The sequence below is a fragment of the Mustela nivalis genome (genome assembly GCF_964662115.1).
Source record: "Mustela nivalis genome assembly, chromosome: 5".
NCBI lineage: Eukaryota > Metazoa > Chordata > Mammalia > Carnivora > Mustelidae > Mustela > Mustela nivalis.
In genome coordinates this window covers 103,172,334-103,190,354 of record NC_139024.1, presented here as the reverse complement: position 1 = coordinate 103,190,354, position 18,021 = coordinate 103,172,334, and the positions used below count along the sequence as shown (strand labels likewise).

The 18,021-nt window shown below is 35.9% G+C and overlaps 1 protein-coding gene across 10 annotated transcripts in view; it reads left to right on the top strand.

Moving 5' to 3' along the window:
• KHDRBS2 (KH RNA binding domain containing, signal transduction associated 2) overlaps positions 1 to 18,021 on the top strand; it is a 617,530-nt gene that overhangs the window by 550,576 nt on the left and 48,933 nt on the right. For 7 of the 10 annotated variants that reach the window (XM_082731286.1, XM_082731283.1, XM_082731285.1 and 4 more), the window contains exon 8: positions 2,236 to 2,294. The exons of the other annotated variants lie outside the window; for them this stretch is intronic. In XM_082731286.1, the coding sequence (XP_082587412.1) occupies positions 2,236 to 2,294 (59 nt within the window). The remainder of the gene's footprint in view (positions 1 to 2,235; positions 2,295 to 18,021) is intronic. 10 annotated transcript variants of the gene reach the window in all.

Below are 18,021 nucleotides of genomic sequence, written 5' to 3'. Positions count from 1 at the left end.
TCCTATGGAAGAAGTGAGAAGTCATATTTAGATGAGCAAAGGTATGGACTCTGGCAGAGTCCACTATGATTATCATCTATTATTTTGCATCACCCATTATTTTACAAATGTCTTATATGTCCTACTTTCTCCTTTTCAGAGTAGCTGAAAGTTAAAACTCCTTCTTGGTGTGTATGTACCATTGATGACCCATAATAATTAGAGTTCTTTTCTCATGGTCTCTCTCACTATTTTCTTCTTCCTGTTGCTTATCTTCATCAATTAAAATTAAAATTGAAATACAGTGAGACACATAGTTGCACCACTAGATAGTGGAGCTAGTGGTCTTTATACAGCATGCTGGGAAACGTAAGCACGGGTTTTCAGGGAAAAATTATTGATTGGGACGAAGGGAGAGAGAAGCTGCTGTCAATGTCTTCATTTTCTCTTCATCCCTCTAAATGGGAACGAGGCTTTTTAAATCACATTCTCATGACTGCCATGTCTTGATCACCTGGGAATTAATGTAACAACTCTCAGGAATTTGCTACATATTAATGAGGGTTCTCAATTAGGTTATATAACTTCTATTAAGCGAAGGATGCGTAAGAAGGGATAAACATCCAGCCGACAGTCAATGACCTTAGACTTATACAGTCCCAGAGATGGGAAGAAAAACATATTGCCATGCTTTTTTCCTAGACAGTTTGTGTATAAACATTCTGGGCAATGAGGTTTAGGTTCAGTAGCCTTCTTCTTTTATTTTTTCTCACTATTTTACACTAAAAATTGAATTAATGCATTATGAGTTGCCTCCCAGAAAGATAAAGAGGGCCAAACTTCTCTTTATTTCTCTTTTTCACCTCTAATACATAGACCTGTATTATCTGTTTTGCTTCTTTTTCCTTACTGTCAGTGAAATCTGAATTGTTTAATATAATGAGACCTATGGGATTTCCCTGAGGAATAATGACAACCACAGAATTTTAGGCTTTTGTGTCTTTCTTTCAACCTAACCCTTTGGTATCTGTGGCTTACCCTCAGTCCTTATACAATTTAGTATTTGATATTAAGTCATTTTCTCACCACACTTTATATAATTAAGAGAAATTAGTAATCTTGACATAACTTACAAATTTATTATGTATATAATATAAATCAGAAATTAAGATTCAAGCTATAGATGTAAAATGAAGGAGCTTATTTGCAGGAAAAATACAGGGTCTCATAAATTATCAATGTGAGTATATTAATATAAGTAGCTACTGTTTATTCTGAGGACATCTCAGAAGCAAGTGGAATGGTCCCAGGAGCAGGAAGTGGTCAACAGTGTTAAACGGTGCTAATGTAAACCAAGGACCACCTCTCCACCACTAGATTTGAAATGTCAAGGTACTGACAAGAGCTACGTTATTGGAGACAACAGATTGGTTGGACTGTCTTCAAAAACATATGTATAAAAGGAGAGGCAGCGAAAAGAATAAGCACTTGTCTCTTTTCAAGAAATTTTACCAGAAAGGGGCAGAGTAAGGGGTAGTCATATCCCTGTGTGGGGAAGTGAGGGTTGAGAGAGGACTTTTGGGGGATGAAAGGCATGAATGCTAATGAGAATGGTGCCTTAAAGGGGAAAACGGTGCAGGACAGAGTGATGAGATCCGTAGTGAGGGAAGACTTGAAGCAACTTGAGTAAGAAATGGAAGAAGGACACCTTCTTGCAGTTATTGAAACAGGGAAGCATCTAGTAAAATATTAAAGATAAATCACTTATCTATTTGAGAAGGGCATGGACAGGCTGTGGAAGGGCTAGAGGGGCGTATAAATATAATTTCAGTGTCAGGAAGTGAAGATGAAGGGGATGCATATTTCTTAGGGTAACAGGGTTAAGAGCCATACTCAACTGGGCAAATTGTCATCTTCTATAGCACTTTTTCTTGGAAATAGATCTTTATAACTTCCCTCTTGACAAATTTTAAAGTATTATACTTGTGTTTTAAGCAAAATTTGATTTATAAAATTGGAGGTTAGAGATAAAGAAGTTCTGAGGTGCCATGAGAAAATCATAGCACTCTTTGACAATAACCTGTATTTTTCTTCCTGAATTTTTTTTTCTTTTTTTTTTTTTAGGATTGTGTTTGATGCCTAGAAGGTTCTCAGGATATTACTTTAGCACACATTTTGCTTTCAAATTCCATATGAGTTTCTGGGTTGATTCCTCCTGATTACAGTAGCATTGATTGCTGTCTAAATCTGTTGCAGTGTCCCTGAATACTATGACTACGGTCATGGAGTAAGTGAGGATGCCTATGACAGCTACGGTAAGACCTTTTCTTTACTAAATCTGTGAAATCAGAACATCCATCAGTCACTGACAACTCAGAAATTACTTCTTTCTACCCCCAGTTTTTACAGAAGTCCAGGCTAAACTGATTTATGTAATTCCAGGGTGAGGTCTGACATACAAGAGCCAGTACCAGAAACCTGGACAGATCAATTTTGATCGAAATTTCAAAAGCAATTAATCAAAATCATAGATCATTTTCAACAGCAACAGTGAGCATTTTGAACAGTGTCTTATATGTTCCACTGTGTCCACTGTCTGACTCATTGATTTGCCAACAATGCTGTGTCTTTCCTGCTGTCACAAAGATCATTGAGGAGTAATATAGTCAAAATTTTCAAAACATTTAAGGGCTGAAACTGCGGCTTTCAGGTTATTTTCTTGTAGCTCTTAGAAGTGCCGTATAACACTTGGCATAAGTATTAATAGTCAAAAACCATAAGAGACTCTTAATGTCACAAAACAAACTGAGGGTTGCTGGAGGGAGGGAGGTAGGGAGAGGGTGGTGGGGTTATGGACATTGGATAGGGTATGTGCTATGGTGAGTGCTGTGAAGTGTGTAAACCTGGCGATTCACAGACCCGTACCCCTGGGGCTAATAATACATTATATGTTTATAAAAATTTTAAAAATTAAAAAAAAAGAATAGTCAAGTAGCATGTCAGTCTATAAAATTAATTTCAAAAATACACTCTTTAATTAAAATACTACTTAATATTAATTTTAATTCGATTCAATAAGATGTATTAAGTATCCATGACATAACCCTATAGCATATCACTTTTGAAAGGTAGTCTCTTGCTCCTTAAAATACATATGCAATGTCACTGCTTGTCCATCTTGAAAAAGGACACTGATTTAAATGTTTTGGGCCCCAATTTTTATTGAAGTAATACCAAAGCCACTCCGTTCCTCTTTATGGGGAGCAGTAGAAGACATCATGAATGCTGTCTCTGGGTCCGCGGCTCCACGGTATGCAGGTGCGGCGCTATGCAGGTGCGGTGCCTCCTGAGGGTGAAGGAAAGGTCCAGACCTCGGGAGGAAAGGAGGAAGTGCGCCCTCCTTGAAACTAGTTACCTAACTGACTCGCTTCTCCGGGTGGAGTATCACGAGGCCAAGCTCAGAAACAGGAGTAGACAAAATAGACAAATAACCCGTTCCCACGGTGACTGCCATCCATAAGCTGCTTACTTACATATATCTTCTCATTTATCTTTTATGATAAATTGAACTATTAACTGTTTTAACTCCATTTGGTAATGAGGAAACTAAACAACAGCGGTTAAGTCAATATGAGGGTACAGCTGTGGGACGCAGCTTCTGTTTTTAGAGTCTCATCGGTGTTTGGAATGCGATTAGTTGCTGCTACCACACACAAAGCACCTACCTATTAGGGCTCCATACTAAGCAATTTATAATGAGGATTAGGGATGATGGAAATAATCCTCATTAAGCACTCTGTGTATATCTACATAATCGAATCCCCACCAGAATCATACAAGGTACGCGCTCATATCGTCATCGGAGCTTCACAAATAAGGAGCTGAGGCTCAGAGCTGGAAGTAACCTGCCTGAGTTAAACAATTCACAAAGGACAGCAAGAATGTGAATTCAAGCGTGTCTGATTTTGTTGTTGGGAGTGGGGGCAGAGTTCAGTGAACCTAGCAAGAAAGAACAGGATCTGGTACTTAAAACCTAAGTTTATTCTAAAGGAAGGATGTTGAGCTTGGTGAGATTTCTCTGAATCCTGCCAGCTGCTCTCCCACTAATCTAAGGGGATGAAGGTCTTCGAGAGTATTTTACAGGAAAAAATAAAGAATTAACCCAAAATGAGCACTAGGCTCACTCTCTCTCAGACTCCAGCTTCTCCAGCACCAATCAAATGAACATAATTTCCCTGCTGTGAGAGACGGGGATATTCTCCAAAATAATGGAAACATATTTTCAGAAGTTATTTCACACAAAAAATAAGCGATGGACAAGTTCGCACAGGTCTGCCTTAGTTGCTGCAGCATTCCCTTAGTTCAAAGGCGCAATGAGTAAGACTGCATTGTTGCAAGGATATTCCTAATTAAATAGGAATCAAGGGGTGCCTGGGTGGCTCAGTAGGTTAAGCATCTGACTTCGGCTCAGGTCATGATCTCAGGGTCCTGGGTGGAGCCCTGAATTGGGTTCCCTGCTTCTCTCTCTGCCCCTCCCCCTGTTCTCTCTCTCTCTCTCTCAAATAAATAAATGCAATTAAAAAAAAAAAAAAAGAAATAGGAATGAAGCCACATGCCTTGTATGACTACTTAGGATGACAAGTAAATAAGACACAACATGGGCCTTTCTTTAATTTATTCAACTGTGTGCATATAGGTATTTATAGGCTATGGAATATGGAATATGATGGCATACATAATAGACATGTTCCCTCCCCGGTTCCTACTGTCTGTTGTTGAGAAACCTATGGCTACATATTAAAAAAAAAAAAACCTGTGCCAGATTATAAGCCATGTGATAGAAGAGAAGGTCAGAGAACATTACTCATGTAACAAATATTTATTTAATGGCGAATATGTGCAAGCTATTGTACTCAATCCTGGAGATACTGTGGTGAACAACATCTTGAAACTCCCATTACTATTTATAAATCACTTTATAAAAATTGGGATTTTTATTTGCAAAATACGGTCATTGCTTTTTACACTTGCCACAATTTGAGGAAAAGTCACCGCCATGAGCTTTACTTTATGGAATTACATGTACTAAAATCAATGGATAATATCTGACAGTGTAGCTCATAATAAGAGATGAGTTTTCTGTTTCTAAGTATTTTTTTAAAGTTATTGCCATATAAGGTAATAGAGAAAAGTGTGTGAATATAAACTATTATCTTTTCTGAACTTTTAACGGACATCCTGGGACCATGGTCAGGAGGGTGGGGTCCACCTCTCTGATCTAAATGGGTCTTACATGATTCTATCTTGTTTCTTTGATTCTTCTCCTGCAGCAAAGTGTATAGACAAACAACAACCCCTTTTATTTTAAAAGCTACACCTGCCTATAAGCACAAGATTTCCTTCTGGGTCAAATTACAATTTACCAATAAGTACTTCTCAACATCCAGAAAGAGTTGACAAATTATTTTTAATAAGTAATGAGGAAAATGTCTGGTCAGAGAAAAAAAGATATTAAGTAGGAATTTTTAAATAATAACTTTTTTTATTTTACCTATTTTACTAACTAAAATGTCAGCCAAATTGACCATATTCTTATTGTGGAAAGATTAGATACATGTACGTGGCTAAAAATAGATTGGTCTTTAGGGCCATGATCTTTTCTTTGGCCATTCAGATCTGTTGCCATTTTTTGACATTATTGAGCAAGCATCAATTCAAGAATACACTTCACATTCAAGGTATTTTTATTCTTTATTTGAAAATATTGATATGTCAACACTCTATGCGTTCTAATTTAGGAAGCCCTTCTTGATTTTCCTGTCAGAAGGATAATTGTTCAGGACAGAATTTATTAAGTCATTCTATTGGGGTCAGAATGATATTCCAGGGGCTGAAGCAAGGAAATCTAACTAATGTGTTGCAAGATTTTTTTCATGGTGATGATCTCAAAGGAAATGATATGTGTGCAGCACAATGGGTTGAGAAAGAAGCTGCTCATGAGGCAGGATTTCAACAGCCCAAGGTCACCCCACTGCCCCAGAGCCCTCTCAGCTCATTATGAATCATCTGTGGTACACATTTGACCATAAAATAGGGACCAGAGACTCTGAACAAAGGCAACTATGTTTTGAATGATGCATATGTGAAATAGTTTTTAGAATTTTTTTTGCCACAGTGTTTCAAAATCAAAGCAGATACATAGTTCTGATTCACCTAAAAAAAATTTTTTTTTCCTTAGGCTAAAAATAGTACACATCTACTATAGAAAATTTGTTTTGCAAAAGAAGGAATTTAAATCATCCTTAATTATGCTATTATATGTATTCATTCTTTACTTTTTGTTATATATTTTGCCAATTTTTTCATCCATCATGATACACGTTTTATTTTAAAAAAGAGCACAATGTAGACTGCTTTATAAAAATTCCTTTAAGATTTTCCTATCACTAAGTAAAGGTTTTCTTTTTCAGCTCTTAATCATTACAATTGACAAATGCAGAATTTAATATATTTTTCACATGTGCTATCAGAATTAACCACGAATATGATCAGTTGAAAAGGGATACTCCTTTTGTATAACCAAGAAATAACAACAATACTTGCAGTCAATCCACATAGTAATGAGATTTAAATTTTAAGAATTCTCATCCTCTCGTATATCTACAGACAATAGAAAAAGGGCCAAGTCAAAAGCTGAGAAACAGTGAGTGCCCAGCATCATCATCTTGAAATCTAATTAACAAATTAATATGCATTGTATACACTCAGATATTGGTATCAGGTTATTATGTGGAGGCAGCTTGAAGTACAGGCTTCGTGCTGATAGGTTGCTCATCCTATCCTATGCAAAAGGACAGATGATGAAATTTAAATGTGCATGTGGAGCAGTTATTTGGGGACTTACTCATCTCAAATACAGATGGATTTTTTTCATTAATTTTCCATACCTCACATAGTAGCTAATGTATTAACTAGCATCCACTTATAGCTTACCTTTAAAGAACCGTTGTACAACCTTTCAAATCAGTAACATTTAAACCTTGCATCTCCACTTATTCATTCATTTCCATTCTAAATCAATAATGCCTCTCTTACATTTTGGTTGTATCCAGGGCGCAGATACTAAGTCTCAGTGGGATGACTGTATTATTTTTATAAAACAAATAGCCCCAATCCTCAGTTTCCTGGCCACAACCCAGATTTGGACAGTAAGTGAAGAGTGTTACAATAAGTTGCCTCTCCTGCTCCAGTTGGTGGAAAGAACTGTGGGGCTAACAGTTATCGGGGGAAGAAGGAATGCTCTTCAGGATAATCGGGTCTCGCGTTTGAAAGACTCATGGATGGACTCTTTCTTTTAGGATTCCTTGAGAAATGGTTTGAAATAAACCACCAGAAGTAAAAATCCAGTCATTCAGTGTGATTCCTCACTCTGAATCTTCACACATTGTGTTTTGTGTTTCACTAGATTAAAATTGTATTTGTCTCTTCAGGCCCATAAGTCATGTTGAAGTGACAGATAATGTTGACCTCAATGAAAATCCTGCATCCTTTTGGTTGTAATCACAATTGGATTATTCAAGATATTTCCATACAATTTGATATTAAAGATTAAACTGTTCTTTCTTGAAGCATTATAAATATAAAATTTTAAACATTAAATCCTTTATATAGATGCTAGTACTAAAATACAACATAAATAATTTATATTCAATACTTAATGTATTAATATTTATTAAATACTTCATTGATCTTTAATTTTATTAAGATTTAAATTTTATGTTTCTGATAACTTGAATTTATTTTTGGAACACAAATATTGGACTCATAGAAATCCAAATCAGTTTCTTCATTTTAAAAATATTTCTTAATTTATCAGAGTCATTATAATTGTTTTGGGTAAATCTAAATAGCTCATAATTCAATAAGCGTGCATTTTAAATATAGTGCCTAGATCAGCTTGGCTAAGCAATACTTCACATAGGAAACACCCTCTGAATTCTCTCTGAGACTGACAGCTAAGAATGGACGGCAATATTCTCTTCTCAGAGAAAAGAACTGTTTATTAAAATGTATTTAATGTACGAACTGAAGAGCTAATTACGCATCCATTCTTTAGTGGCATTTAAGATGACAGCTGTGTGGAAGCAAGGAGGATAATATTAATACACTGTCTTGAAATGAATGAAAGCAAAAAGAATTTTGTCCCATATTCTAGGGCATTTGAGTGCTTCACTTCAAGACGATTGCAGAACACAAAGCTCATTTTGTTTTCAGAGGCAGGAATGATTATTATCCCAGTATGAAAATAAGCCCTGCATTGATTAATCTGTGAAAACAGCAAAAGAAAAGGAAGCTAACTGACAGTCAGGCCATCCATGTGATTCAAGAACAAATTCTGTCCATTTTTAATAGTATGTAGAACTATCAATTTGAGGAAATTGATTTTATAAATGAAGATAATCTTCTTAACATGGGAAAGAATTTAACAGATATTTAAAAAACTCATGTATCCTAGGACTTATTTTTATTTTTCCTAGAACTTATTAATATTGAAGTTGTTACATGATAGGCTATTGAGAAAAATATCACTATGATTTATTCTATTTAACTTTTAATACAGATTTTTAAACTTTATTTTTAAAGTTATTAGATTTAAATTATTAGACTTTATTAGTCCTTTATTTTGAAGGGCTAATGAAATGGTGCTTCTAAAGTATTTTAAAATTCACTTTTTAAATAAAGAATTTATTTATTTATTTGAGAGGGAGAAAGCACAAGTGAGGGGGAGAGACAGAGAGAGAAGCAGACTCCCCGCTGAGGAGGGAGCTCCTTGCAGGACTTGATTTCAGGACCCAGAGATCAGGACCTGAACTGAAGGCAGATGCTTAACCAGCCGAGCCACCCAGGTGCCACTAAAACTCACTTGTAAAATTAACTTAAGGCATAGTTAACTTTTTGGTCTTTCCTAATTCAGAGGTTGCAGTGAGATGGATATCTAATTCAACCAGTCTGGATAATAAATGTAGATTATGTTGTCTAGACAGACAATCAAAAGATCAGTGTCTTGCTACTCTATCTCTTCCAGTGTAACAGATGTATTAAAGTTTCCAATCAGTTTTAGGAAAACTGGAACTTGCTTTACAATATTTCAGATCAGAGATTGTTAACCTTAATGACACATTTTAGAGCCACTTAGTTAATCTTGAAAGAAATATTAATGTCCTGTTACCACCCAAGATCAGCTTCATCACAGTCTTTGGAGATGAGAACTGGGGGCATCAGTTGAATAGCTTTCTAGGTGGTTGTTCTGTAAGCTAAAGTTGAGAACAAGTTTTAGATACATATCTGGGAGTATGATGAAAAGTGGCCTGTGATGTTAATATGAATGATCAAAACTGTGCCAGGCACCTGCATTCTTAAAGGCACCACACAGAGTTCTGCAAAGGCTATCTTTTGGAACACTGGGTACTTTATAAACAAATGTTATATTGTAGGACCTGGCATTTTAAATTCATTTTTTTTAAAAATTGTAAGTTTACATAATGGAAAATAGGATTTTTTCCCCTTTTTGAATAATTGTGTGCTGAACATTTAAATCTCAAGTTTGACTTTGTCTAAAATTCACCCAACAGAGAGTTCACAAAAAATTACAGCTCACATGCACCTATCATTTCTCTTGTTTAGGCAATAAAACAAGTCATGGGAAAGTTCTTTTATCACTTTATTTTCTGCTGAGTTAATGGTGCAATCATTTTAACTGATGGGGAGGGAAGAGTTCAGTGATTTATTGTCAGAATCTTGGGGTGTACAGATCATGTACAAAAAAGTAAATTCAGTATAATGATTTATATTTAGAATATACAAAAATGAGCTGTTTTTAAAACACAAAGTACAGAATATAAAATATAAAGCCAGAAAAACATTTTCTTGGCTACCTGGAAATAGACTAGGTAAGAAAAAATATATCCTGAAGGCATACAACCTTAGGGGGTCTTTATAAAATTTCCACAGTTCGGGTAGATTTTTATTTCTATTAATAGAGAGCATGAATTTTTAAAAAACAAAGATACATCATTCTGAAATAAATGTGCAACATATTTATCAAATATGTCATAATTTATTGAATGATCCAATGGGAACTGATATATATGGATTGCTGGAAAAAATGCCAGTTGAAAATGTAATTATGATTACTGATGACTAATATCAGTGTCTTTTTATAGATTACCTAGCTCTGCTGGTAACAAGATAGGCTGGGGGAGGGGGAGGATGGATCTAGAATACTTAGGTCAGTCTCTCTGGAGCCTGGCAACTGTGTAGGAACGTTCCAGGAGACGTCCCCTCAGGATCAGGAGAGTGCAGCAGCAGGCGACAGCTCCCCTGGAAGCTGTTGGCATTTGAAAATTCTACCAGGATTTTGTCCAGTCATGGGCAAAAGAGCTAATTTCAGGCTGATAAGAAGGATGGGAGAGCCAACAGACTAGGGTGAGTGCCCAGAGTTCGCCTAAATGTTGCAAGTCAGGGCTACAACTCTCCACAAAACTGCCCTCACTTCACACTCCAGTCACAAATTTGGAAGACTCTAGGCCACCCTTTCTTCTGACCAGCTGGCTACAACTTTGGAGTTCCCACTACCCACTCTGGTTTAATAACTTGCCAGAATGACTCACATAACTAAGGAAATGGCTCTAACTTAATAATTACTTATTAGAGCAAAAGGAAAGAATGCAGAATTAGGCAGAGAGAGACAGTTATATAGAGCAAGGTCTGGGAGAGCCCCAAATATGAAGCTCTCAAAATCTTCAGGGTGGTACTATCCTCCTGGCGTACTGATGTGTAACCACATCCAAGGTGTTGCCAAGCTCATGCAAACCTGAGTGCCCAGAGTTTTTATTACAGCTTCTTTATGCAGCGTGAACGACTGAATCATTTCCATCTCCAGACTCCTTTCTCTCTTCTCCAGATTGGGCTGGTATCATGTGGTTAATGCCCAAACCCTCTAATCTCCTGGTTGGCCTCTCAGGCATGACCAGGCCCCATCCTGAGTTGTCTCGTTGGCATGAACTACCAGGTGTGGTCAGAGGAGCCCATCATGAATAACAAAACTTTCCCGTTACTCCAGGAAATGCCTGGAGTTTAGAGGTTACTTCACAGTAACTGGGGACAAAGGGTAGCCCAAATTTTTATTACACAGAGGCTGAGGTAAGAGTGCCTACTCGGGAAAGCCAGCAGAGACATGTTGAGGCAAAAAGCACAAGAGTCAGAGCCAGTCAAACAGCCAGGTTAACATTTTGCTACACTTAAAACCTGGTTTTCTGTAACTCCTATAACTTGGTGTTGGTCTAAGAATACACTCTGGGCTCATTTCTGGTCTCAAGTACAGAAATGACAGGTGTGGGGTGGAGTAAGGCAATCAAATTGCTACAAATTCAGTCTCTTCGTCTATGAAGCTACGTCACCATGCCTACCTCCTTCACTTACTTGAAGGCATTATTGGAATTCTTAGAGAAGAGAATTATAAAATATCATTTTATATCATCATTCTTATTATTCCATTTTTCTCATAAAGTCCACATGTATATTTTTAAAAGTCTATAGCTGAATTCTGCAGGTTTTTGATTGACTCCAGATTTTATTTGACAATTGTAGAAGAATTTTTTCAATTCAAGTCAGAAAACCTCTTATATTGTGTTCAGTTATCATTCACCATTTTTTTCCTATACCTTCCATTTTGGAAATCCTTTCTCCAACTGGATTCTTTATCTCCTTTTTACTTAGACAAGATCTTAACTCTAAAGTAAGACGATAGAAACACATTTATTTTAAAATATTGAGAACCACTGGCCTTTATTATTCTATAGGTGTAAGATATTACTCAGTAGAGTCAAGAATAAAATATAAGGTTAAATTTTAGTTATGTGTATAATAGGTGATAATTAGAAATGAAATGGTACAGAGTCATTATTAAATATGATAATGTGTAAGGTAGGGGCTAAAACAGAGTAGACAATATAAAAATAGTACCACCTGCAAGGTATGGGTAATATACTAATCACAGCATATTTGAATTACAGTGATTCTTCCTCACATTGCCAATCATGGTGGCTGCATCTTGGAATACAGAAGCTAGTAAAAATCACTCGTTGCAAGCTAAACTATTTGGCATGCAATTCATGTAATTCTCAAGTTTGTTGGTCATTTTTAAAAAAATCTTCCTGGAGCTCACAATAGAAATAGCCGTAATTCCAATAACTTAAGCTTAGCCACACAAGATAAAATCGTGAAATCGTGTAATGATTTGGAAATTACGTATATAAATGATGTAAATTTGGAGATACTAAACAAGAGTATGTATAAGAATGGAGAAAGGTTAAGAAAAATGGCCCTAGAATTTCCATACCTAGACTGAAAAATAGAAACTGGAAGATGATTTAATCCTCAGGTTATAAAACCCAGCCATGGCTACAGACCCACATTTTATGAAGGTGAATTAAAGTTAATAGAGAGATGTCAAGTATTAACTAGTTAAGCCACAGATGTACTTCAGAATTTTACCCTCAAAAGTTTCTACAGCTTTCCTCATTATAGATGACTCATATATTTATTGAATTGTCTTCCTGAATTTACCCATGAATATTTTCAATATGGAACACATTTTAAACAGTCATATTTGTTTCTTATGTCAACAAATGCACTTTGGAGTCAGTTGTTATTCATGGTCCAGGAAGCCAATGGGAAATACCTACTTTTGAAAACCTCTTCAGGACTTAACCTAAGAACTTCTTCAAAGACTAAAATGAATCTCACTGGTTTTGAGGAAGATGTTGGTATTTAGGACAAGTTCCCCAGGAGCCAAGAGAAGCTCTTAAGAAGTCCCAAAAGACCCAGCTCATCTCTGGTTTTTGGGATCACTACCAGAAGTCATCATTATCTTTCTTAAGATGAATCAAAATAAATCATCCAAAAAACTAATCCATAAACATTAGCTAGTTAAGGAAAATGTAAGCTTTTCTTCAATATATCAAGAAAAATGAAATCATTCACTTGCCAAAATATAACAGGTATCTAAAGTTTGGATCTTTTGTACTTGAAACCTTTAAGTGGTTTGTTCTACTGATTTCTTCTACTAATGGGTCCATTTCCATGCAAAAACAGAGGACCTTCCTTTTGAGAAAAATATTTTAAAATCTGAACTATACTAACACTCCTCTTATTTCAAGACCTAAGAAATTTTTTTCAACGAGTATTGTAGAATACTTGTGCTTCAGATGATCACCAAAGTCATCAATTCTAAAATGAAGGTAGGGGTCAGATCATGTTAGGCTCTGGGTGGAATTTCTTACTTAGGAATTTAGACTTGAGCTTGAGTATGCTACCAGAGCAACTGAACAGACCTAATCAACCGTATTTAGAAAAGTCCCTCTGGCTAGAAGCTGGAGTAGAGTAGTATACACACACACACACACACACACACACACAATCTAGGGAATACATACATGTTTATATACATATATATGTATATACACACAGATACACATATTTTATAATGTATATAACATACATATTACAGCATATAAATATTTGATATACAATCATGGGAAGTCACACACACAAAAGAACTGGGTAGTCTGGGCAAAGATGAGAATGGCTTGCCATGGAATAGGGTTGGTGATGGATGGAAAGAAATAATGAGTTAAATACATATTAAGGAAGAAAAAGCAAAGCTTAGTGACTGGTTAGAGTGACTGGGCAAAGGTGAGAGGATGCCGAGGGTTTTAGATGAGTAACGAGGCAGTTTCTATGTAGTAGCTTCAGTCTCTGCAATAGGAAACTTGGGAAGAGCATTAAGTAATATGGAGAAAACGATGAGTTTAGTTTTGGAAAAAGTTAACTTTGAAACACCTGAGGAGATGCCCCACAGGCAGCTAGATACGCACGTCAGAAGCTGAGAATGGTCTGTGACAATTAAAATTTGCCATCAGCATGTAGATGAAGAAACTTGCCACTTGCCAAAGAAGTCTTTCAGTAAAAAAAGAGGAAGAACCAGAATTCAAATGCAAGCCTAGCTACAAGACCCCTGGGAGTCCTATTTGAAGTGAAGAGATCCGAGGGAGGGCTGTGGCTTCTTCAATGGGTACAAAATGAAGATGTACAATATTTAAATAGAATTGATGCATTCAATAAATAATTACAAGTTCTGCCATGTGCATCACAAAATTCTAGAGTTGAGAAAAGCGTGCTTAGAAAGGCCTAGTCCTCTGTTATTCTCTAGATGGATTATTCCAAGTGTTACTTTTTTCTAACAGGGAATATCTAATTAAAAATTTGAAGCAGTGACAAAAGCTGTAACTGCTTTCCAGAAGGTGACTGAATTTCCTGAAAGCATAACTGTGGTGAACTCAGTTAACTCTTCTTGGAACAGAATTCACTAGGTTCATCTGTGGAAACAGATGCTGGTCCTCCATATTTCCCCTTCAGTACTATAATGTTTTATCCTGTGTATCTTAAAACAATAAACTCTGCAATTACAACATAGTGGCAATACAAACTGTGTAGATAAAATTGTTGAACCATTAGGTTTCGATATCCCATTAATATTTTTAAATGTTCAGAACAGAGCAGACGATCTTTCTTTCTACCTTAGATGAACGAACACGTACATTTGCACCTTAACAAATTCAGTTCAAGCAGCCCACACTCTTGTTAACAAAATTAAAGCTACATTCTCACTCATTTAGCTAATTAACTGCTGTTGGAATCACCAGTTATTATATAATTCAAGGGAATTAGAATAAATGAAGTCTTATTTTCCAGGCAAGAAAAGAAAAAAGAGAGTGGGAGTCAGGATCTTCTTTCAGATGAAGGGAGTGATGGAAAATGGTAAGACAATTACAGATAAAAATTTCGGGTCTTCTGGGGCACCCGGGTGGCTCAGTTGGTTGAGAAAAGACTCTTGATTTTGGCTCAGATCATGATCTCAAAGTTGTGAGACAGAGCCCTTCATAGGGCTCCGTGCTCAGTGGGGAGTCTGCTTGAAAGTCTCCCTTTCTGCCCCTCCTCACCTTCTAAAAGAAAGAAATAAATATATATATTTTTAATTCTCAGTCTTCCAAATTCTGAGCTATAATTGTCTTATCTTTAAAAGGAAGATGACATTGGTATCTATCTTGCAGGAAAATTTTAAGTATTTGTTAGTAACAGCATTGTGTTTGACCCTTGGAAGATGTGATAAGAATATTGATTCTCAGAAAAGATGGTTCTCATATAAGATGAGAATCTTATTTTCTTAATAGGATAGGTATTTAAAAATTAAATAAAGAAAACAGACATTGTCATAGTGAGTTACAACAACAGAACACCTAACCTAACCTATTCTCTTTGGGAACAAATAACAATAAAACAACATAGAAGTATTGAAGGGTGTTTTTAAATAGAATGCTATTCCTTAGAGAGAAATCAGAAATTTAACCGAGACTAGCAAACAGAGCGGATGAGAGTCAGGGTGAATTCTAATCAACCTTGTAAATGCTCTTATATGAGACACTACTTGTTTGTAATAATAGAGCTTAAATTTGGCTTCCTGCTTTAGTTGTGGTTTCTGCATATTGGCTTACAGTATACCAAAAATAAATAGCATGAGTTCTCCCTTTTTGTTGTGGTAAATTAAAAAACAATTTTTTAGACTCTTTTTCAGATCTCAGATATATAAACAACTAGCTGTGTAGGTCTCGCAAATTAGACATAAGAGCTGTGCCCTCAGTCATCCGCATGACATCCTATATCCTTTCAGAACTGATTCCTAAAATGAATGTACTCTGAAGGTGGCATTCTAAACCTACTTCTGGAAAAAATAAAACACTGAAAGTTTACTTTGCATGTGTTTAAATAATGCTGATGTGTCCCAAATTTGTGCCTTGTTCCTATTTTTCAATTTCCCCACCAAGAACCCTAATGTTTATAGTATCTCTGGAAGAATCAGAAAACACAGTTTTGCAACTTTAAATATCATCCAGATTTTTCTTCCCCACTCTGAATGCCTCCCCCACAAAGTAGCTGGTTCTAGGGCAGGAGGGGGAGCACACTGAAAAATGCACACCACTAAATACATCCGACTGCCCTGAAAGCAGAGTACTTGAGATACAGAAGCTTTTGAAGTCACTACAGTAACATCGAATGCACAAGAGTTACCTGGGTAATTTACAAGCCTTCATCAAAGTAAGATGTTCCACAGTGATGCCTATCAGCATGTAATGGAGATACACTCTATGGAATTCTGTAAACTTGACTGAACTGGGAACAAAATAAGTCTAAGTAGAAAAACAAAACAAAACAAAACAAAACAAAAACCTAAAGGTGGAGTCATGTTTTTAAAAGAAATATTAATATATTTCAAATGCATGAAACACTATAATCTAATTACAAACAATGTGTCTCTGAATAAGAATTCTGTTGTACTTATTTCTCAGAGCTGATTTCAAGATTCCTTTTAGTTAGTAACATCATCTATTTATATGTAGCTTACAAATATTTGTGGTGTTCTTCCTATGTGTCTGTCACCAAAGGGCTCTCATTTTATAGGTCTTGGAATCCAGTTTAACAAGCCTGGGTGATACAAAATAATTAACATAAGAAAGTCTTCAAAGAAAGTGAGTTCTCGTAAATAGGTTAAACAGTACCTGAATTTTTAGTTACACTCTATATTTGCTCAGAAAATTACTTCCTTGAGATGATTAGATATTAGAGCTCAATTCAAGTTCTGTTGAATGATAGAAATTAGTACTTCCCTCCTCTAGGCTTTCCCCAGCATTTTCTTCAAATATCAATTATAAATATGTGCAATCTATGCAATTTCATAGTAGTTTTGTCCTGTGATCTCTAAAAATCCCTTAGTATCCTCATACTCAGGGCTTAGTACAATGACTAGCATATAGGAGATCTTTAGTAAAGGAAAAAAAATATTTAATGAATGCTTTATTTTCCTTCTTCCCTCCTTGTTTCATTAAAATGGTACATTAAAATTTGAATTGGGAAACCTAGAAAGGGTGGGGATTTGATCAAGTCACTGAAGCTATTTCTCATATCCTCATTTTTAATTTCCAGATCCCCAATTTTATAAACCATCCCAGTAATTTCAACTTGGCAATTATTTTGCACATTCTCTGTGGGATAATTTGTTATCTAATTTGCTATTTCACATCCATAGTCTAGCTGGTGCTTCTCATATGACATAATGATACTGACAGCATCTTACACCCTTTATTATTTTCCAAGAAGGCGAAGAAAGATTACTTCTAAATTTCCTGGTCTGTAATGATTTTTAAAATGACATCCTATTACCATACCATGGGAATAGAAACCACTGTCAGGGATTCCAAAATTTGTATGAATCCCTAAAATATATTATTCTATTTTATGTTATCTAATTTTATTTTATTTATTTTATCTTTTTAGAGAGAGAGAGAGTAAGGCGGGGGTATACAGAAGGAGAGGGAAAAAGAGAATCAAGCAGGTTCCAAACCCAGTGTGGAGCACAGTTTAGGGCTCGATCTCACAATCTAAAGACCATGACCTGAGCCAAAATGGAGAGTCAGTTGCTTAACAGACTGAGGTGCCTCTCCCTAAATATTTTAAATTCATCTTATCTGCTGAATAGTAGAGCTCAAAGAAGACAGGCAATTTCCTAATCTATTCTGGGGGCTTTACACTTCAAATTTTAGGGAATTCCCATCATAAGGACCTGATAATGATTTTTCTCTTCCTATGCTTAAGTTGTTCCAATGTGCTAGGTTCTACGGTGGACTTACATTAGAACTTCTTTGGATTTCTAAGAATCACTTCTATCTCTAATACCATGGTGGAGAAATCCAATGACAGGCACTGAGGGGACTGGCTGACCATATAAGTAAGGCTCAATGACATTAGAAGATGATGAAGGAAAAAATTCCATTGAGTCAGTACTCCCCAGTCTAGATCCAAAGAAAATAACTTCACTGAAAGAAGTTGGCTTGTATTATCATGTGGTAATTGTAAACATGTGACTAT